The sequence below is a fragment of the Fistularia commersonii genome, chromosome 11 (genome assembly GCF_037954325.1).
Source record: "Fistularia commersonii isolate RoL2024-O1a breed Wild chromosome 11, RoL_Fcom_v1.0, whole genome shotgun sequence".
Classification (NCBI taxonomy): Eukaryota; Metazoa; Chordata; class Actinopteri; order Syngnathiformes; family Fistulariidae; genus Fistularia; species Fistularia commersonii.
This window is the reverse complement of record NC_141294.1, coordinates 4,145,383-4,169,027: the sequence shown is the minus strand read 5'-3', so window position 1 is coordinate 4,169,027 and position 23,645 is coordinate 4,145,383. Positions and strand designations below refer to the sequence as shown.

Here is a 23,645-nt window from a genome sequence, read left to right as displayed (position 1 = left end):
TGCAGGCTTTTGTGCCTCAAATATCTAATATTTCAAAGGCTTAGTAACCTTAACCATCTTTCTCTATTGCCCAGCTTAAAAGTCTAAAGACTGATCGAACCGGTTCCAACCCTCCTCGTGTCTAATCCGGTGGTTTTTAACCTGGGTTCGATCGAACCCCGGGGGTTCGGCGGAGGTCAAGACACACACCCGTGCATATAATTCATAATGACGTGCCACGCTGGGCCATCACTGGCCGCAGGCGATCCCGCTCCATAGCTTGCCCTATCTGCGAAGTCAACTTGTGACTGTCTTAATATATCAATCCCTTCATACTAATAATGTCCAGCAATATGAACAATATGGATTCACGTGTGTAACGTAACATAATGGGAGTCGGCATACTATCCTTTTTGTTTTTGTGTGAAAATCATGTTTTGCTGGTTTTGTTCTTTGAACATTTTGCCCACCATTAAAATCGCATCTATCAACACAGAGTCAGCTCCTGCAACAACAGATGCGTGACGATATCGATTAGTTATATCACCAATTGGGAAGGTTTACATTACGACTAAGGGGGGGGGGGGGGGGGGGATCTTTGGCAACATTCAGCAGGAGTGTGTGTGTCCCCCACCCCTCAGATGGAGCCCCTCTCCAGCCTCCAGCCTCCAGCCTCCAGCCTCACCACAGCGGGGCCAAGGTCACAACAACCCACGGTGTCCACAGGAGGACGCTGTTACGCGGCTAAGCTGTCCGATATCTCCGGTAATGGTTTCACTCACTAGTATCTATCAATTGACCTCGCAGTCACCTTTGCGGATTAACCTGCATTTGAGGCGGTGACGTATGCAGCCCCCCCCCCCCCCCCCCCCAAACACCCGTCGCCCATCCCAGCGAAAAACTAGATCCTCTGCAACACATCGAAATATTTCCGGCGGGGAAAGAGAAGGAGAGAGAGGAGGATGATGATGATGATGATGATGATGATGATGATGATGGAGGTGGAGCTTGGTGCGGAAACGAACGCCCCCTCGGATGATTTCATATTCAATCAGGTCCGAGCGGAGACGCCGTCAGGCATCAGCGGCGGCTTAAGTTGACGGCGAAAAGCTAAAAAAAAAAAAAAAAAAAACACACAAAAAAAACCCGCGGTATATTCAGTGAAACCCCGGCGGGCCGGCGCCGCTTGGCTCCCGGCTTTGCGCCCCGCGGTCCGGGGCAGAGATCCGCTCCCCGCCCGGTCGCCCCCCTCAACTTTTCGCGGCTCACGGCGGCATGGACCCGCCATGGACGGACACCGGCGCTCCGGTACGGCATGCAAATACGTACTCTGACGTCAACGATCATGTGGCTTTTGGCGTAGATCCTCCTTGTGATCGCCAATTTTTCCTCTCCTGTCGCCTGTTGTCTGCCCGGCTACCGGAGCCCAGGGAGGGCGTTTAGGAGACGTCGGTCGGGTTTTGACGGCTAGCGGTCGCGTCGGGATTCTACCTCGCTTACCCGAGCATCGCGCCGAAACGGTGGACAGGTAAGAAAATATAAACTGTTTTTTTTTTTTTTTCTCGACAGGGTCGCCATGCCCCCTTCCCCTCCACACACACACACACATACACACACACGCATCACCTCAAAAGTCCCCTCCAAGTTAAAGCCGCATGTGGCTGAGTGTGTGTGTGTGTGTGTCCGTGTCCTAGCTTGCCCCGTCCCTCCGCGCCTTCCCGGCAGCCCCACGCCTCTCTATCCATATTTTAACTTGTGAACTTTGCCTGGCCCGCCGTTTCCACCTGCCCACTGACACGACATGTGTGTGTGTTTGTGTACGTGTGTGTGTGTGTGTTTCCCACCACCCCCTCCTCAAGTAGTAAAATGGACATTGTCGCCGCCGCGTTCAAGTTTCACTCCGCCGCGTTGAGGCCGCGGCCGCGGACGGCGAAGGGGGGGAGCAACATCGTGTCTACTTTTCCTCCTCCTCCTCCTCCGTGTCGACATAACCAGCAAAACATGGCCGTCCTCCGCCGACATGTTGTTACGTCGATGGCGAGAAGGGGGGGGTTGGCGGCGGCGGCGGCGGCGGCGGCGGAGGGGGGGGTGTTTTTTCCTGAGCCCCTCTTGTCACATTTCGGGCGGGCCGGTTGGGGAGAGAGTACGCGTTCGACCCGCCGACGGCGGATCCGCTCCCGCCGAAGCGGAACCCGGAGGGTCCGAGAGCAACTTTTGGACTGCGACCTTGTTTATAGACTTTGATTTTGGGCGACTCTGTGATGTAGGCGTAACGTTACCCCTGGTGATGCCTCCTCCCCTGCGAGACCGGAGCTGCAGACAGACAGACAGGCGGAGAGACAGGCAGGCAGGCAGGCAGGCAGGCAGGCAGGCAGGCAGGCAGGCAGGCAGGCAGGCAGGCAGGGCTGGAGCAGGAGGGGAGCTCACTTGGATTGCAGTGGGCCCTGCAGAGGAAAGAGGACAAAACAAGGCAGATGTGGCTCTTCATATCCAAAACATCAACTTCAGAGATTGCATGGAATATTAAACAATGCATCCGAGAATGCATTTTATTCCTTTCTTTATTTATTTATTTATTTTTTTGGGGGGGGAGATCAGCCCAAATGTTGCTCATCCTTGGTGAAGTTGCTATAAACAAGAGAGCAAACAGCTCCATCAAACACAGCGGCTGCCAGTATGGTAAACACTAAATACATGCAACGCGCTGTCGGGTGAATCCGACAGCTTTCGAGAATTAGGTCTTCTTGTTTCGTCTCTTTCTAAAAGCAATCTTAAAATACATAATATCACAGAGGAATACCACAGGAGGCCGAGGCTTTTTAAAGTTTATCCCAGGTCACGCCGTATAGTCACTGTCGGGCCGTCTATCAATTTTGGCATCCAGAAGATTTGTGTTGTATATAAACAGATTAGATCCTTGAATGTTTTCAACATGTATCACTTGAGCTATGTATCGGCCAGTGATTACATCCCGGTTGAAGTCTAACCGCCATTTGACGTGATCTAACTCTGTTCTGACAGCACAGCATCCAGGATGACATGAACTCTGGGGAGGGGAAGTAACACACAACTACCATACTAGCTGTAGCTCCGTGCCTCTTTGCACAATTGGATCTAGTTGTCCGGGTGGAGGTTGAGATTAAATTTGTGTTTCCTGTCTAATGTTGTATTAGTTATGAAACAGCCCCTGACACACATTTATTTTTGCAGCGATTCCACACGCTTGTACCCTGGCGTATCGTCACTGGCCTTTGACAGGTCTGCACACTCGCACGTGGGGCAGTTCATTGAAGAGTATCGCTGTCTGTTATTGGCGCGGGTTTTCCATAATAAAACCATGACTGCGTTCCCGAACCCCCTTTTTTTGAAGTACGCTGTTCATTAGAAAACAGTAGCCTCATGCTACGACCTGATATTTTGCATTTCTAAACACTCCTTGTTCAGCTGTGCCACCAAATCAGTGGAAGATCTGAGTGATTTTGATCACAGCACAGTTAACCCTCCTGTCATACTTGTTACCGGCAATTCCTCTGGGTATAAACTTGGCTTCGCATACTAAGCTGCGCTCTCCTGCTCTTTCCATGTGCGGAGAAATTTGGCTCGTGTTTGTTCTTCACACGTTTGCTACTTGTGATCTGCCAAATCAGAGGTAATATTACATCATTTACAATGACAACGGGACCGTTTTTATTGGTACTCCAGCAATCAAAGAAATGAGTTCCTGTTGATCAAAGTAAACCTTTGCATTTCAAACACGGCCCACGATTAGGATGTTGTGTGGCAAGCGTTTTTTTTTTTTACCGAATCATGCAGTTTAAAACGCACAAAAATTGCTTTTAAATGTACGCACTCACTGTAAGAAATACAAAGATAAAACCAAATTTATTTCCGCCAAGGGACACGGTGAATAAAAAAAATGTAAATAAATTCCATTCAAATCAGAATTGCTTCAAGGATTTCAAGCAATACAACATGTGACACTTCATTGCTGCACTGTAACGGCAACACAGCATTAAAGCGCAGCTGAAATAATGATTTTAACAACGAGGCTCGTTGCTGCTATTATTTAAATAAATATAATATAAACAACATAAGCCCTACTGGATCCCTCCGTTTACCTCAGCCAGCATTTGTCAGTGCACTGTGACCTCTTCGAATGTCACAGCCAAAACATCCAGCTGCGAGGAGTTCTGCTCTGTTTGTTCCTACACGCTTTGAGCAGTTTGCTGTGGCGAGCTTGTGGAAAAATGTACAACGTTCAGTCTCTCAGAAACATCTAAATAGAAAATTGTCATCACTGAAAAGAAGGTCAAATCCATCGCTGATCTTTTTGGATTGATTTGGACTGATTTATTTAAATCAGACCTGAAGCAGTGAGCTCGAAGGCAAAAGTCAGATGCGCTTAAAATGAAAACGGTTTGTTTTTGTATTGCAGGTTTTTTTTTGTTGTTGTTGTTCCTTTTTTGAAAGTAGTTAAGTTTATTCCAGAAGATTTAGTCCGTTATCCGTTTACTCTTAGCTGTTATACTGGGCCTCGTCTGTGTCAATCATGCTAGCAAGAGCTGACATCTGATTCAGGTTTTGAATGTTTCACAGGAATAATCTGGATCATTCTTTCAAGTGAAAGTGAAGTGTAATGGGATGAAAATGAATAAGTTAACTTGATTTGACGATTTGAGAAATCTCATAAGTGATTAACGTGCTTATAACATTACAGCTGTTGATAAAGACAGAGCACTTGATTTTCATGTGCCTGCATTTATTCGATCCAATGTACAACACTGTTTTGGTTTTTTTTTGTTTGTTTGTTTGTTTTTTTAATATTATTTTTAGCTTAGCTAAGGCGTGATCCATCATATTTTGTTCCATCCACACCAGGAACTTACAGCATTCCCTCAGTGCACGTCACATCCAGTTGTGGCCTACGTCACAGTTGTCCATCCACTTCCAGAAACCGTAATGAGTCACCGCGGGTCCAGAGGCCAGAGGTTGCGGTCATCGCAGCCAATCATGCTCAGCTCGGCTCTGAGATGACGTCAACATTCATATGCTGCTTTCGTTCAGGTCTTCTGTTTCCCTTTCCTGGTTCTGTTGGCCTTTCAGTCAGCGTTTTAGGTGACCTAGGCAACCGCAGCGATGAGCTCGTCACCTGTAGTCGTTTCTGAGAGGGAGTTAGCGGGATGGAACCAATTAAAAGACTCAGAAAAAATACATGAGGAGAGGAGGATCATGAATTCAACACTGGATGATCTAGTAAGTGTGGTAATAGATGGAAACAGACAGCAAATCCTCGGGAAGAGAAATATTCCCGTCATTGGTCAGCCTGGAAATTCTGCTTTCTTGATTCTTGTTTTTTCTACTCAAATATGCACCAGGCCAATAACCTCCCCTGCAATACGATTGGAGTTGCCGATCAGAGCCCCCGTAAAGATCAGACCGTTGTTGCAGGTGCGCATCATGAAGCTTCTTTCAAGACAAAACAGTAAAGGTGTTCTGCTTTTAGCAGAGTAATGGCGACAGGAAGACACTTGAGTCAGAATGCCTCTAAGTTGAGAGTGAGTGCAAAAAGATGCAATATGCAAAGGGCAACTCGTGTGTGTGTGTGTGTGTGTGTGTGTGTGTGTGTGTGTGTGTGTGTGTGTGTGTGTGTGTGTGTGTGTGTGTGTGTGTGTGTGTGTGTGTGTGTGTGTGTGTGAGAAAGAAAATATGTATTCAAGGGTGGGTGTTAGGGGGGTCTTCCCTATTCTTTTACTACTTATATGTATAGGAACTTCAGAACAGGTACTGTCATAGCTGAAGGTGTCTTAAACTGCACTGTTTTCTATTTGGAGGTTCAATCAGTCCTTTTCTTTTTGAAAAAAAAAAACTTGAAGTATTTCTTAGGTTTTGGATACAAATTTTAATTGTTAAAGTTCTGAGAAGGCCATCTGTGGATAGAAGTTGGTTTCAAACCCTCGGATTCCATTTAGAACCTGTGTGTCATGTAAGGTCATCCATACTTATCCACACTTGGAAACGCGACCTGGCTTCCTCTCTATTATCCAACTCATCTCGAGAATGAAAGCTACAGATGGCGAAGGGAATGAGAGGCACAGAACACTTGGTGAAAGGCCCTCTGCACTGCACCACGTCAGCCGCTGGCATAGCACAGACACACCCCTGCTGCCGGTGTGAAACCAACGAGGAGAAGACAATTCACAAGCCGCACTCACTGCAGGGAAGCCACCGACTGACATGTGGGCCCCACAGGAGCACTGAATGCTCACTGAGACTCTCAACAAGCGCAGACATAAACCTTCAAAGTCTCTAGACATACAGATCTTTCTCTCCTGATGTGGTTCTTTGCCGTGATACAACTCAGCTTATTCCTCCAGACGCTCTAAATATTGCTCTCACTCAGTATATGTTAATGCATTACTGCCAGATCACTTGCATGGATAAGAACGTGACATCTTTTCATACATTAATATATGTACTTCTTGCAGAGCTGAGCCTGTAAATATTTGTTTTTACCTGATAGCCAGGACGCAGGCAGCATAGTTTTAAGAAAGACAATTTTCCATCAACCGTTGTAAAAAGAAAAGCACAAACGCTAAATATCGTCAACATGAGTTGAAGTCATACCTGTAATTTAAATCCCAATCGTCCTTTTCAGCCACTAGCTAGAAGTGACTGAACACATTGAAATGGCTTGAAATTAGACACTCTTTGGCTTGTCTGCAGAGCTGCCACTTTGCAGTGCTACAGAATGGACTGCACCAAGTTCCCGTATTCCCTTCTGCTAATGCAGCTGAATGGAGACCTCAGGAAGAGGTATTTAAAATTGCTCCATAGTGATAAACCTCAGGGAGACGAGTCAAAATGCAGCCCCCTTTTGCTTTAGTGGCTCACTTTTCCCCAACTGAAAAACAAACGTATAGTTAAGACAAACCTACAATGAATAGCATGATCCCTGCTCAAATCATACCTGAAAACCTCTTCTTTGAAAAAAAAACTTCTATAGTTTTGTTTCACTGTATCAAATTTTTAGAGGAATGGCTATAAAATGAGCAAAAAAAAAAAATCTGTCTATATCCTTTACTGTTATGGAAATGCTAAGCCTTTATCATTGAAGTAAAAGTAGTATCTCTAGTTATAGCCTTTCTACATCTGTATTTTTTTATACCCTTAAAATCAAGTATTCCAGTGTCATTATCCGATAGAAGCAAAAATTGCATGTCCTAATAGAAAGTATGTTCTCATTTTACTGGCTTGTAATATCGTATACCTCGAAGTCAACAGAATTCAATCTGCGACCATTGATGTAGGAATGAGGTTGCCGGTGAGGCTTTTAGCTTTGAGGAGTCAACCGGCTAATCAAACATGGCAACAGATGAGGAGAGAAAATTGCTGAAGAAAATAGTGGGACTGAAACCCAAAGCAATCCTGGATTGGGAATCTTACAAATTTGAAAAGTGTTTGGAGGAGGGTTAACTGTACTTAGCATACCAAATGCAGATCAGTGCCTTGATGGCCCTGTTTCTCAGAAAATAATAATGAAAAGTCATTTTGAGGAACTTTTTTTTTATATTGAGTCCATGTTTGCAGGAAAGGCTGACAAATATTTCACTGACTTCGGAGTGATGTACAGTTTTTCAAAATATGGATACATTAGTGTCTGATAAAATTCTTTGCAACACAAATAGCTCGGCAATGAGGGGGGGTAGGCCTCTTGGAGAAGATACAGTATGTGGAGCTACAGAGCTGTCAGGGGAGAACACTGCAAGGGCAGCAGAGGAAGTTAATGCAGTGGAACAAAGAAAAGCCAAGACAACACAGTCTGCATTAAGCTTTTTTTCATTTCATTTTTTTCCTTGTTAAAGAAGTAAAAACAAATGTACCTCTTATCATGGGAAGTTTGGTAATGGAAAGCGTTTTGCTGCAAAATGCAAATTAAGAACAGTGGGAAGTTAAGAGTCGTCTCATAGCAGGGCTTGAGGGAAAATTAATATTCAGCAATTTCAAAAATGAAACTCAATCAAGTGCAGGGACTCCAGACGAGGCTAACAGCTTGTGTCCTGAACATTGACACTGAAGAACTTCCACACTGTCACACTTTTACAACCCCCACAAGTCTGCGCACAGGTAGAACATATTGAGCTGGTGATGCATATCGTATTCAGGCTAGCGTGAGGAAAGGATGCAACGATCTGATATGTAATTAATATTTTTGGAATACGCGGTATCTGTCCAGTGCGTCGTTAAAATAGATCAGATGAATTTTTAGAGCCTCGTCGGCTTTTTGGTCAGAATCATTCGTTAAAATGCGTATTGTAATACTGCAGGTAAATTATGCAGCACTGACTGTGCCTAATTAGAAGACGCTCAGTGTTATGCGAAAAGGGAAAAAAACAATCATGGTACAGTTTTTCAGTACTATAAGAATGCACTACTGTCTATAACCCTGGATAGAGTGATTGGAGTAAAGTCCTTTTTAGTACCTAATTTTGAAATGCACAATCTGAATCTGAATCTGAATCTAAATCCCTTCTCATGAGTGACTCTCTTCCTGCAAATTATGCATTACACTGATGGTTAAGACCCAGATATTCAGATAATAATCATGTTGCAGGCCTAAATGTACACAAATGATATGCTTAATAAAGATCACGTCTCAGACTAAGGGTTTAAACTACAAAATTTGTTATCATGACTTAACAGGATGATGACTCGTACATTTTGTTTTGTTTTCCACATGGTACACAAAACAATGTACATTATATCGATAACAACACTAACTGTTGCTGGTACACTGATCTAACTTTCATTTCCACCCATGGCCACACATGCATACTTTCAGTTGTGGATACAATTATAACCACAGTAATTCAGTCTGTGACACTTGTATATTTTTATAACTTAAACCTCAGCATGTTCGGTTTGGAGACAGATCTGTCTGATGTTTTACAAAGCCAGTAAAGTGGAATGTTGGACGCCTGACTAAATGCAGTGTTTCCCAGTTGAAAGGTTTCCCGTCGTTCATTCCATAAACCACATTATTTGTTGTTCATAGGATGGGCCACACTAGTTTTCTCTAACTTCTTGACAAAAACGAGGCTCTCGTCAATCAAAAGAGCTGAGGGCTGCCTGACGCAAAAGCAAATGCAAATGCAAATGCACGTTTGAATGGAATATATTTGAGTAAATCCCAAGTGAAAAATGTCAGACTGCCAGGCACACACTTTATAGCTGTTAAAATGTAAATTCAAATTAACTGCACTGGATAAAACGGTACCACATTTTAATTAGCACGCTAGAGACACAGTTCACCTTTTGATGTTTAAAATTTCCTACCCACTACATGTCCAAGCCACAATTCCTAAATTGTCAGTAATCCCTTTTTTTTTAACCTCTCTGTGACTATCAGCACCGGCTAAAACCTGCATCAGGCCGTTGTGGAAATAATCTCATCTTCACCATATATCTACCTATAATCTTCAGCGCAGCTTACAAAAAAAGTATCCCTGCTCTGTTGCTGTGCAAATCAGACCCAGTACTTGAACACTGTGCAGCAGTTTGCTTCTCTCGAGAAGCCACGTGATGAGATTTAAATTAATTCTGCGACAGTCAAAATTTGTGCCTCATACACCCCTGCTGGGACACATTGTATAAATGGTTGAGGTGCTTCTCTTCAGCCCACACAATTCGAATACACACATTGTCATCCTCACTGCCGTAGCTTTACTTTTGGAACAAGCAGATAGAAGGGAAAAGGCGCTCAAAACAACCAAGACAGTTACTCCGTGCAGCGCCAATAACAAATCGGCATGTTTTCCCTCCCACTTTTTGTTTTGCGTTACATGGTAGTATGTATGGTAGTGAGTTACACTGAATGCAGCTGTCTTGACTTGTGCTTGTTCTTCTCGACCTCAAGGCTAACTGGGTGTTTACCTCTTCGTGCATGGCTTCCAAATGGGGCAGGTGTAGAAGTTGCCATTCGTATACCCTGGTGTTTATGTTGCCTGCCTGTATGAAAATTCTGCCAGTAGGTTGATTGTGCCCAAGCATTTATTTTAGCTGCCACAACAAAGAAGCCAGAAGCTCCGCCAGATCCTGCCACTTGATCAGCTTGGTGTTTGTTTGGTCAATCTGGAAGGAGGCTGTATCTCTATTGTTTCGCACCTCAGCCTGCGCGCGGCCTTGTGGAAAGCTCGATGCACCTTTGTATGACTTTTTAACATGCAGTTACCATGGTAACCCATAAGTTCTGTAGCAATAACCTATACTGTTTACTCGGTATAAAGGTGGGCCTCGGTTAATGACAGGTTTGACTGCAGGTGCATTTTCGGTGTTATCGTTTTGGAGTTCAGAATAAGAGCAATTGTGATTACCTTATGACACTTAAGTTAACAAAACCTCCAAAATAGGATCGGAGTGGAGCGTGCTGCTGTGACTCGTCTGTACAGAATTCTCTCATGGCTCTATATGTGAACCTTCCTATAGTACCGCTGCGGTTATTCATGTCATCTGCTGTCTCTGTTTTCATGTGTTCTGCGTGGCTTCAATTGACTGCTTTGCGGGACGATATATGCATTTGCTGCAATTCCTTAAAAGTAGCTCACTCAGACAGAATAAGACCTCCGACCATGTAATGCAACAGTCAGACAGACAGACAGACAATAGGCAAACAGACAGACTGGCAGGCAGTGGGCTGCCAGCCTGAGTATTCATACAAGTTTAATGAAGGTTCAGGCAGTTGGGAGTTGTGGCTTCAGCACAGCCTGCATGCAGACTGGCAGCCGAGGTTAGACACACTGAGGAACAGGTGGGAGACTGACTATTTTACCTGGGCTCCAAAACCTTGTGCCAGGTATTTATTTCATCGGGATTCGTTTAATTTTTTTTATTGGATTTAGAAGGAGTTAAATATTTGAAAGCTCAAATGCTTGATCTACTGTCCAAAATGTAACTGTGATCTCGTTTTTTTGTTTGTTTTTTTTGTTCACACCCACAGAGGAGATTTTTATAACCCAGCATCTCAAAGCAAGAATTTTACAGACACTATCCTTCTATTCTTATGATTTGACTGGACCGCATTCTAAAGGTTGACATGAATTTATCAGCATGTTCCGATGTAAGTTTTATTTTGGTTATTATGTCCATCACTGTAACAATACATTGTTTCAGTGATGGCATTCATTAGATCCATAGTCAAGGCAACGGGAGATCAGCCCCTCCCACTGCTGATGAAAATGAGCAGAGAGGAAAAGGCTGTTGGTACCAGTTCATCCTCAGTGTTTAGCACTTTCTGTCTGACTGCGCACACAAGAGTAACTCGCCTGCAACGGAAATTACAGGGCAGATTTTTATTTAGTTTATTTTCGTCCCGCATTCGGGTAAAACCAGGCACGATATGTTTTACTATTTTCTGTCAGCAGGACTGAATGGTAATTTAATAAAATCCACCCCGATAGCAAATGACATTAAGCTCTGAAGGACTTATGTTCACAGCTTAATATGTATATGTCAAACATTGCTCATCCCCACTCCATTCTGTTTGTGTGGGCTCACACAAACACGCCAGTGGGTGGTATGAGTCTCGCTACCATGCAACATGATGCGTTCTCCATTTTTCGTAAGCCACGCTCCTCATCAGCAAGTCCAAAAAGTGTTCAGGCTGTGTCAGCAATGATGCAGCAGAAGCGCAGCAGGTCATATAGAGTAGCACTTCAGATGCGTCTGCCAACTGCATCTTCAGTTTCTTTTTTCAGGGTGTTTGCAATGTCTTGTGTATTTTAGGGAAGTACAAACACTGAGTGGCTATAAGTAGTATGTAAGTATGCTCCACGATACTAACATATTTATGCTAGTGCAATAATTACGTAACCTCTCTTGCTACAGGAAAACATTTTTCCTCCCTTTGTGACATCTCGTTTATCCTGAAACTCAGTGTTTTTTGGACTGCTCCATTAGCATTGAATGAAGTGAAGAAAACTCTAAAAACTAATCAAGCATGCTTTGAGCCCTGGATCTGAGATACCATGAAGTTATGTCTGCAAGATCTCTTCTTTTTTTTATTTCCATGAGGATGTCTGCATATTTTGATCAGCTGGGACTCACCTCACCTTTTAAAAACATCACATTTCTGTAGGTCATCACCATACAAATACAGTCTCCATCATTACCACAGATGTAGCAGCTACTTGACTACAGCGCTACGTCCACAGTTGCTATAGCGACACCATGCTAATGAGTCTGCATTCTAATGATGCCTCCGTGGGGTTTTTTAAGTGTTGTGATATCTTGGGACGATAAGAAGACTGACAAGTAAAAGCTTTCATGGTTTGCTTAGACGTTTAGTTGCCAGTTGCAGCAAAGTAGCGTTATTGTCATTATCCCCTTTTGTATTCTGTGGTTGCACAGTTCCCAGTTTACAAAATGAGATTATCCAGACTATTAAGATTATTTTCATTTCTCATTTATTAAGTCAAGTAGATTTGAACGATTATATTCATCGTACATGCAGCCTTAGTTTCATGGAACCTCACTATACCCCGACTAAAAACATTGCTGCTGCCTTGACCCATTTGAGTTTTACACCAGCGCGTACGAGTATTAACAGTTGGTGTGTCTTCTAGAATATCAATTAAGTTTTCCAGCCAGATCCAGATATTCGTCTCACTCTTCCTTTCATGCTAGTCTGGAAAACGTTCCCCAGCTCACTAAATATCTCTTATTTATCATTTATTTATTTATTTATTTTGTATTAGCGCATCATGTCACTAATTCCAAAATAAAGCTGGCCTTGGTTTTTAAAGAGGTACATTTAATACGGTTTTGTATCACTTTATTCACACTCTGCGTATCTGTTGCAGAGTATGAATACAGCTGTATTGTGAGAAATGTCCGTTTAAATATCAGCAGGCCCAGCAAACTGATGCTGCAGGGGGATGCTGTAAAAGTCAGTTGCGATCGGAAATCAGTCACATTCAAGCGAAAGTAAAATGTGTCTCTTGCAGGATCGAAATAGTAGGAATTCATATACATATAACATTGAACTCGTTCCTTTTGACTACTATGATATGACTTATTGAAATTCCAATTATCTGCCATGTGGATATCAAATCATCTCCAGCATCTACTTCAACCATTTGAACACCATAGGGGGCTTATTAAGAAAAAGCAGATTTGGAATTCTGAGTGGTCTGTGGTCCGTTAATACTTAATATAGCTCTAAGTGCAACATAACCGCTCAAAACCACTGTAGTTGGAAGCAACTCTGGAGGCACATTTTCCAGAGTTGGAACGTGCTGCCTAACCTCATCAAAGAGCACAACACATTGCTTTTAGGCAAGAAAGACAAAGATATCCATCCACCCACGACTGGGAAATTATAAAATCAATTGCGCCTGTTATTTTAAATTTACATTTACCCCAATCTGTCTGCTTGTCAGCAGTATCACAAAATAGCCACCCGTGGACGTCCCCTTCACTGAGCTTGAATATTTATAGAGACGACAGAAAAATTAGGAGAGCAAGATGGGGAATGACATACAAAAAGGTCCCCAGCTGGATGTGATCAAGGACTGTCACAGTCTTCACCTTAACCCCTCGGCCACCACCACGGTGTCCTGATATGACCTTTAAGAGTCTAAAAGTCACAAACTGTTGGTCTTTTCCCATTGTTTTGTAACGTCTACTGCTCCTCAGCTGTTTTCAGATAGAGTAAGAAATCACAGTAGGTCCTATAACTGAAAGTAAGGGGAAGAGCTATCTCATTATAGATGAAGCTCATACAATAGTATGCTAGTATATTTTAGACAAAACTTCTAATATTGAAATTGGCCGATACTCCATATACAGTAGGAAGTGCTACAATCAGCATATTGTATAAAAGTATCAAATGTACATGTAATTATAACATGCAATGTTCCAATTGTTGTATGAGTCCATTTGAACACATGAGACTGTTGACTAGTTTAACTACCAGGTGCACTAGTAGTTACATTTAAGTTCAAAATGCTTGGCATCTAATGCGAGGTTGGTCTATAAACAAGTTGATCGGTCACAAGAAAGGAGGTGTCACGTTGTATACACGTTGAACTTCGAAACTATCATGTATATTATCAACACTTGACAGTATTATAAATCAAGTACTTGGCATTTAATGGCTAGCAGTGACATCCAACCCCCATTCAAGCAAATATCATTGTTAATGTAAATATTCTACATATCACCTTGAAAAATGGTCATATTGATTTGAGCGATCATCTCATTCTACACCCGTGAATGACTAGCCTTTCTACTCTTGTAAGTCATGCAACAACTGCACCTTGTAAGCATTTATATAAAGTGATACAAGTAGTCTAATGACGTTTTAGTCAATACACCATAGATTAAATTGGACCCCCTGCTATGTAACTTTCACACCGGATCATGACTAAACAGTGCATCGCGGTGCCCTGACAGCCTTGCAATCTTCAGCGATTGAATGGTTTGAGGTATTTCTAAAAGGATCTATTCCCTCCTCCAGGTAGCATCCTGTCATGTACGGCCAAGAGTTCGACCAACAGCGGAGCTGACACTGTCAGCGAGCCCAGCCTACACAACGCAAAAGCGGTCATCTCATCCCATTACCCGGGCGTCTCTCCTGCCCCTCACCCCGCTCAGAAGAGGATTCTACCTCAGACTCTTTAGCTGTTCAGTCCAGCACCAGGCTCCCTTCTGTGCCTGCTACGTCCCCGATACAAGGAGACATCTGTGTCCCGGTAAAAGCTAGTCCTCCTGGCTATTCAGCGGCACCTACAGCTATCTTCCCACCCATCATTCTGACAGAAGCCCTCCATCGCTGGCCCCTCGGTCATTGTCTCGCCGCAAAATCCCTGGCCAAGCACAAGCACCAACCAAGGGCAGCTGTCCACAGGACAAACCCTTTATTCACCCTCACCATGTCCAGCCGGCGGAAGGCTTCCACTCCCTGCATGATCCGACCAGAGCAGACAATGGTGGAGTTGGATGATGATGCCGAGGAATCACATAGCATGAAGGTACGCTTTCGATATAAATAGTCTCTTTTTATTCAGGATAGAAACCAGAGTGTAATCGACTTAGTGTTTACCGTCAATCGTGGTTTCTGATTCCTAGAACTCATTCTTTTGAAAAAAAAAATGAAATTATGCTGCACATTAAATTGACCATCATAATGATACTTACATTTTGTACAGATTAGAGGTAACATTTGTTTAACAGCGTTTTTATTCCAAATCTACCCCCTTCGTCCAACAGACCATAAACCATTCCGAGGAGGGTCCGATGGAGACGGACGTAGACCTGTCGATGGATCTATTGGGAAAGACCTCTGATTGCATGCCAGGTCCAGACACCCTGGTGACGGAGCCCCCAGATCTGTCTAAGCTCCCGCGTAGGCCGCAAAGGGGCTACGAGTGCAAGTACTGCCCGTTCTCCACACAGAACCTTAACACTTTCAAGGAGCACGTAGATGCGAACCACCCTAATGTCATCCTCAATCCCCTTTACCTGTGCGCCGTTTGTAACTTCAACACGAAGAAGTTTGACACCCTGACGGAACACAATGAAAGGTGTCATCCCGGGGAAAGCAACTTCAAGTTTAAACGCATCAAAATGAACAATCAGACCATCTTGGAACAGACAATAGAGGGTTGCAGTAACAATGCAGTCATTTACAACACTTCCAATGCCATTTCTGGCAGAGAGGAGCTTAGCACTGCACTGCTCAGCAAATCCACCACAGTGAAGGTGGGGAAACCAAAACTAATGTCATCAGATAAACGGACTGAGTCCCAGATGTGCAAGTTGACACCGGATTTTACCAAGAAAGCAATCACAGCTCTCAACGTGAACGGGACGGTCATCATCCCGGAGTCGACGCTCCTCAAAGCGGACAGCCTTTCTCACATCATGCCTTCCTTACAGCGGCCTCTTAACTTCACCCAGGTAAGACGGCAAACGGCGAGAACCGGTAGAAGTCAAGAGATTCCGGGGGGGGGATTGGATTGAACATGTCGGTATCCATTTTTATTTGTTTTGCTTCTGTTGTGATAGCATGCTAAAAGATACTAAAAGCATGGTAGATCACCTGTTTAATGTGCCTTGAAGGGGACATATACAAGATGTACTATGTGGGGAGTCAATGAAACCTGGATTTGAGGACAAAAAAACCTATGTATGCTTTTTTGTTGACCCATCACTAATGTTAATGCTTGAACTTTATTATAGAATGAGTATTCCCCAAAGCAAGCGAAATATTTAAGTCAAAATCATCTGCCGTTTTATCCCAGGTGCCGAAGATTGCCGTGCCCCTAAACACAACCAAATACAATCCCTCACTGGATGACAACCTGACACTCATCTCCTCCTTCAACAAGTTCCCCTACCCGACGCAGGCTGAGCTCTCTTGGCTCACTGCCGTCTCCAAGCATCCAGAGGAGCAAATCAAAGTCTGGTTTACAACGCAGAGGCTCAAACAGGGCATTAGCTGGTCACCCGAGGAGGTGGGAGTTCAAGTTGAAAGTTTCCTTTTCTTCTGACTCTCTGTCACGATTTGCATTTTCTTATCAGTCAAAAGGCTCTGAATGGTGTCCACTGGGATGCTGGCTGTATGGCATACAGCTCGATGTTTGAAATGCTTGAGATTCAAGAATAGCAGTAGTTTATAATCATAGGCGTATTAAGATGACTTGGGGGGGGATGCAAAAACATTTGAATAATATTGCACGAGAGGTTAACTGATTTATTTTTAGGGGGTAATTTGAAATCCTACAATATAAACAACATTCAATTAAAAGTTGAACAATTCTGAAATAACAATTTCAGCGGCCTTTTGCATTACATTGCATTACATTTGGCAGACGCTTTTATCCAAAGCGACTTACAATAGAGGACATAAGCACTGCAAATAACACTTGCAAATACAAGATGCACAGGAAATATACAGAACAGTAAGCTGGGGTTTTTTTATTTTTTGACAAAGACGTACACAAACGTACACTCACACACATGCCTTTTCATGAGCAAAATCTTTGAATGATGAAGGCTATATTTTAACATTTCAAATCACATTATTTTTGCATCACTATAATAACTGTCATAGTTACACTATTCTATCGCTCTGTTTTCTAGAATATAGTTACCAGTTGATTTAATGGTCACTGCGTCATAAAGACGACTTTGGTCTCTTACATTTTTTTTTTTTCAATGTGCATTTGTACTTTTATCCAATATCAGGTGGAAGAAGCCAGGAAGAAAATGTTCAATGGCACAATCTCCTCCGTGGCTCAGACCTTTACGGTTGTGACGCCTCAGATCAACACTCAATCATCCACCAACCCATCTACTGTCACCGCAGCCTCCAAATCCATGCAGCCTGCAGCCTCTGTGCTCCAGTCTCTCCCCTGTCAGCTACTGGGGCAAACCAGCCTGGTGTTGACTCCCGTAGCCAATGGCTCCACTGGCACGTCTGCACCTCTGGCACTCACGGTGGCAAATCAGGTACAAAAACCCCACAGATCGAAAATCCGCATCTCACAGAGAATGATCAAAATTGACGAATGCTCTTATGCATGACACCGGCAGCCCGTGTTAATGGCAAAAGTAATAAAACTGTGAAAATTCATTCAAGCACATTCACCGATGTCTAACATCTTTCCCTCAGGTGGCGCAGTCGCTCAAAAGACCTTTGGCTTCTCCTTTAATCACCAAAGAGAGTAAACGGCCCTCCATCATTCAAACTATTTCGGCGCCCCTAGCCACGTCCAAGCCTACGTCATCCAAAGTGCTGAGCTTCACTGTTGACCCTAATAAAACAGCGGAGCAACTCTCAGTACTGAGAGCCAGCTACACACAGTGCCCTTTCCCTGAGGAAGATGAGGTAAGAATATGTGAGTGATGCAATATTTTCTGTGCCTTAGCCACCCAAGTCTTAACACGTTTTGTGTCAGTTTTTATTTTCTAATTTAGTGGCCCTGTATTTTACGAGATAAAAAAAAAAAAAAAAAAAAAAAAAACAGTTTGCCACTGATAAACACCCGTGGTTGTCGTATTATTTTACGACGCACCTTGTCATTTTGGTAGATCTACAGGCTGATAGAGACCACCGGGCTGTCCAGGGGAGAGATAAAGAAGTGGTTCAGTGAACAGAGGCTCCTTAATCTCAAAGGTATTTTTGTGTCCCGTATCACATTTTGAAGCGATGAATCGTAACATGGTATTTTAAAGATTTTATTCATATGTCACCGGAGGGTGTGCAGAAGAAATCAGATTACAAATTATTCGCAGCAAGGTAGCAACATAAGCATATGTGGTTGTCATGTCAGTGATATGTCACACACACTCACACACATCTTTCTCTGCCTCTGCGCCTCTCGAAGGCATTCCTCCGCCGCCCATACTGGTGAAAGCCGAAGTGACACCTGCACCTAAAGATGGCCCTGTCAAGAAGGCGGTCCCGAGCCAGTTTCCCCTGCTGGAGAGGGTGAAGGGGAAGACATCGGAACAGCTCAAGGCACTGGAGGAGAGTTTCCAGAGAAGCGGCTCTCCAACTGACAAACAGCTAGGTGCGCTATCTCATCAGGGCTGCCAAGGGTTATCGATAGAGGGACGCACAGTTTATCCGTTGTTATCTACAACAGTTTGTCCGTTTTCCATGCACACATTTCCAACCTCCTCCACTCCCGTAGATGTGTCTACGGGACTGCATTAAGCAGAAATTAACGGGGGGGGGGGGGATTGGAGATGTACCATTATGCTGCAAACTACACATTTAGTGAGCCTTTTTTTTTGCAGCATCAATGACAATTTCATGTTGAAATAACCAATTACCAAAATGACATTCTATGACAATTCATTGTATGTATCAAGTTTAAAGGCCATTGTCAATACGCAGTCCTATATATTATAGTCTGAAAAAACAATATGGTGAATCTCAGTTGTCTAGATTTTTGTTTGCGTTGTGTTGTGCTAGAAACTTTATTAAAAGTTTTAAATTAATCAGTATATCTGGAGGAGAACGAGGCATATACAAATACATAATATTATCTGTTTCGAACCAAAGTTTTAAACTGAATTCATTTATTTTTATTATCAACATTGCATGGGTAGTAAAAATTGGCCGCACTGACTTAACTCGTGAATGTACACGCAATGCTTGAAAACAATATATCTTTCAGTTACTGAATCATGCATGCAGCCAGTTCCTGGCATTTAATCTGAATACACAGAATGGGCCAGTCAGCTTTATTCGTAGGAACTGCTTCATGCAAGAACAGAAACATAAGCCCTCCTCCGGTTTGGCGGCTAATCAGCCCCTCAGATAGCGCATTGATATGAAAGTGGTAGAGAAAAAGATCTGGAAGCTAAGTTTCAAAGCTTTTACAATTGAATGAAGAGAAATGGGCCAGACTTGTATGTTCAAGTAATAATTGTGCTTTTGCCAAGTCCTTCATGCTCACTGTGTGGATAAATTAGATTAAAAAGTTCTTTAAACAAGTTCAGCCATACTTTCTTCTATTTATATTATTTCATTTTTTTTTTTGTTACTTCATTTTCCGCCACCCGAAATCAGACACTGCAGCCTTTGGTGGGCGCCTGCCTGACAAGAATAGCAAAAGATGTTTTTAATGAGCACATTTTAAGTTTGCTCATGGGACACCGAGTTCCCAGACTTCATAGGAAGCGGTCTGTCTGATCCAGCGAACTGTTTCCTCTCCTGTAGACCAGCTGGCCCAGGAGACCAGGTTGTCCAAGACTGAGGTGGACTGCTGGTTTTCTGAGCGCCGCGCCCTGAGGGACAACATGGAGAAGGCGTTACTCAGCATGGCGTCAAAGAACACAGAGGAGAGAGCGGACAGGCCCGGAGCGTTGCTCAACGGGGCTTCTCATCACGAGCAGGACGCGAAACTTCCCCGCTCGTCACCGCTCCCGCCTTTCCTCTCGTCCTCGTCCTCGTCTTCCCCTCCCGTCCTTGCTGTCTCCTCCCCTCATCCCCCAGCCCTGTCCTCTTCCGCATCTCCTCCCATCCTCACCTCCTCCTCTTCCTCCTCCTCCTCTCCCCACCCCCCGATCCTCTCCATCTCCACGAGCCCAGCTCCCATCTCAAGCACTTCACTGACCCTTCTCCGCGAGGTGAGAACCTTGGATGAAGATGCGAGAATCTCAAGCCAAATCGAACCTTAAAACTCAGATCGGCTGCAAATGATGTGTTGTGACTTTAAAGAGATTAGATAAATTGATCAAATTTGAGATGAGATGAGATGAGAACAACTTTATTCATCCTGAAGGAAATTGTTGTGCCAGAGTTTCAAGCAAAAACATTACAATAATAGATAATAGTGGGAAGGAGGGAGAATAAGAAATACGATAAAATATAAATTGTCAAGGTTAAGGCTATCAAGTGTTTTAAGGTCTTAAGTACAAAGATTTGAAAAGCGAAAAAAAAAAAATTAAAAGTGGTAAACCTAAATAGCCATTGTTGAGAAGGTATTGTAAAGGTACTTGAAGGTAAGCATATAATACAACTGTTCAATATCTCCAAAAAGAATTCAAAATAATTACAATGCATACATATAACCTGTTATCTGACGCCTGCATTAATAATTATTACTAATATTATTTTGTCACCTGTGAACAATTTAAACAAAAAACCCTTAGATTGCTTCTTAGTTTCTAGAAATATAAATGCCCTTTGCATTTAAAAAAGTATTCAGAAGGTAATTTTTTTCAGTCGGTTTGTTTGTTTTAAGTTTTGACAACTTTTTATTAAAAGCTTTGAAGTTATTGATCACTTCACCCTTGCAAAACACAGTACATCAACAGGAAGTCTGTCTCGACACTTATTTTTGCTCGCTTTCACAGATGTTCTGTCGGACCCAATGGCCATCTCCTGAGGAGTACAGCCAGCTGGAAGCCCAAACAAGCCTTGGACGCACCGACATTGTCCGCTGGTTTAAGGACCACCGCTCCGCCCTCAAGAATGGTGGTAGCCTTGACTGGCTAGAAGCGCACCAAAGCCTTGTCGAACAACAAAAACCCGCCCAAGAGCAGAATGGACAGGGTTGTGAGAAAAAACAAAAGGTCTCCCCGGAAGTTAAAGGTATATTCTGTGTGCATCTACCTTTGTACATTCGGGGGGGGGGGGGCGCAACTTTTAATAATTATTTTAAAAAAAAATTTAATTTTTTAAATCTTCTGGTGTAGCAGAGGAAAGCGCAGAGAACACAGCAGCAGCCACGGAGACCTCCAAGCTATCTAACGAGGAAACAGTCCAGTGGTTGACTGACAGACTTGCACACAGTGTGACGGACCGGAGCCGAGCCAAACTGGACCAGACTAGCGCCATCACTTCTGACAAAGGGAGGTGGGTGGACAGAACTGACCTTTATCTTTAGTTTATTTAACCGTCGGGCAGTTTTCATTTTTTTTAAATGACAGGTTCATCCCCAACATCAGGTTGCAAAAATAGTATTTGAGCAATATTAGTTGGTAAATAATCCAAAAAAAGTAGCCCTTGCGGACGATAATAAATTCTGTAAAGCTTGTCTAACATGGTTCTGCAAATGCTGTTAAGTGTAATAGCACATATATAATTCAATACACAGTGTGAAGGTCAAACATTCAAGTGCAGGAGGATAGATTTTTGACTGGAGAATGATAAAGGAAGACCAAATCGTGCATGTTGCACGAGTGAATTAGCAGTTTATATTAATGCAGGGTATAGTCCTTTCACAAGAACCTTTGAATCAAATGTCTCCTCTTTAAAAAATTTTCCCAAACAACTTTGTGTGTTCGCGTCTGTTTGGCAGGTGGGTAAAGGTGACTGTGGCAGTGGGAGAGGAGAGTGAAGAAGGATTAGAGCGACAGAAGCTGGCAGCAGATACTGATGTCCTGACATTGGAGCAATCTGGAAGGGTCACCGGTTGAATCAAACCTTAGATTTGAACAGGTATGTTTATACATTCACTGCCATAATAAACAAGAATGAAGTTTGAATGGAAGCACATCTTTTTTTATTTTTTGATTTTTTTTTTTTTTTTGCAAAACTCTACTTACTGTGCCAGAAATCATGATAGCCTAAAATCTGGGTCTTGTTTGCCGAAACGCCAAAGTGCAGCTTTTGTGTGAAGACCTTGCCTTTCATCACGAGTTTGGAAAAAACAGACCCAGAAATTAGCCATGACCGCTACCATGTCAGCATCAGTTTTTTTTTCTGAATTTCATCACTAAGTCCAGTCCCTGCACGATCCTGAGCAGGAATAACAGAGTTTCATTCTGTGACTTGTCTTCAGTTAGTAAATCGATTTGTGAAACGTTCCTTTAAGTTGCCACAGCTGCAGCCTCCGTCCTCCCAGGAAGTTATTAGTGTGTAATTAACTGTGATTGGTCCTTCAGAAAAATAGCATCCTGGGACGGCAGGATGGCATTTGGACCACCCCATCATTAGCATTTACACACACATGCACACAGAATTACTGTCAGAGGGAGGCAGAGCTGCAAGTGCACTCGGGTACACTTTTTCCCAGCCGTCATCATGTTTCAGGTTATCGAGTTCAGCAGTGACAGTCATGGTGAGTCAATGAAATGTCGACTGTTTTTGCGTTCTGACCAAGAAGAGTTATTTCTTTGGAAGAAGATCCCGACAGCATTTTACTCAGAAAGATTGGGAAACCCGTGAGCTTTACTTGAGTGCTTGCCGGTGCTCATAGGAAAGGTACGGCCACATAAGTAAACTAAATTAAAATTTCCATCGCCGTTTTATACTTTAAATCTCACTGTCAAAGTGGTCACAAATAGTTTTGATTATCGTAGCATATTTCTGTCACACGGACATTTTGACATAACACTACAAATTCAAGGTGCTCAATTGTAGGCAGAAAGGGTTGGAGGCATCCTGATAGCATGACCTGTTCGAGCTCACGTTTCCAGATGTTAATGTTGTTCTGCATCTGACTGTGTCTGACTTCTCTCCAGATGAGGTGACCCAGCAACTGCATGTATCGGCTCAAGGTGACCAAACTCGGAACCAGTGATGGGAACTCTCTGCCTGTGACGTCATCACAAATGCAGGGACTCCAGAGTTCCTCTAAAAGGTGGTGCATATGCTGACATTAAGAGGAGTGCCAAAGCTGGACTTGACGCATTGTTCTTACTACTACTAGTACTACTACCATTACTATTACTATTACTACTACTACGCTTTTAGTACAAGAAGCATACTTGTAAATATTTTTCTGTATTAAAAAAAAAAGTTTGTACAGTTTTACTGGGAGGGCAAGTTTTGTTACATTTTTTAAAAAAGAAAAAAAAAGCAGACTGACTTGGCACCCCAAATCCTTTTTGTTTTGTTTTAGGATCAAAGTGTATAATTTTATTTGCTTAAAAAAAAAAAAAAAACGTCAATCCTATTTTTTTGAAAATTGTACATTTTCAAAATTGCTCAGTATGCGAGTAATCTTTGCTGGCACTTGCATTTATTCACATTGTAGGAATAGGTTTCATCCAGCTTGGCCACTTTATCTCCGGCTTAGGTGTTCAAAGTTTTAGTAAAACAAGAAGCTTTTCCTTTTGTCTCCTGCAGCGTCACATGGACACATACTCATAAATATGAAATAAAGTTAAACATAACTCAGAAGGTTCTCAAGGGAAGTTTGAAGGAA

General features: G+C 43.0%; 1 protein-coding gene across 3 annotated transcripts; it reads left to right on the top strand.

Moving 5' to 3' along the window:
* The first annotated feature begins 1,203 nt into the window (after positions 1 to 1,203).
* On the top strand, positions 1,204 to 23,383 carry zhx2a (zinc fingers and homeoboxes 2a). Of its 3 annotated transcripts, none has more exons than XM_086154588.1 (14): positions 1,204 to 1,287; positions 1,410 to 1,507; positions 14,492 to 15,005; positions 15,244 to 15,933; positions 16,278 to 16,490; positions 17,224 to 17,487; positions 17,651 to 17,866; positions 18,070 to 18,154; positions 18,366 to 18,551; positions 19,709 to 20,118; positions 20,848 to 21,085; positions 21,190 to 21,349; positions 21,795 to 21,934; positions 22,960 to 23,383. In XM_086154588.1, the coding sequence occupies exons 3-13, from the start codon at positions 14,907 to 14,909 to the stop codon at positions 21,910 to 21,912; spliced, it is 2,679 nt and encodes an 892-aa protein (XP_086010714.1). In that variant the 5' UTR covers positions 1,204 to 1,287; positions 1,410 to 1,507; positions 14,492 to 14,906; the 3' UTR covers positions 21,913 to 21,934; positions 22,960 to 23,383. The 3 variants fall into 3 exon arrangements, with proteins under 3 accessions (XP_086010714.1, XP_086010715.1, XP_086010712.1); XM_086154589.1 differs by having other exon boundaries at positions 1,249 to 1,287; positions 1,405 to 1,507; XM_086154586.1 differs by lacking the exon at positions 1,204 to 1,287 and having other exon boundaries at positions 1,352 to 1,507.
* The last annotated feature ends 262 nt before the right edge of the window (positions 23,384 to 23,645 follow it).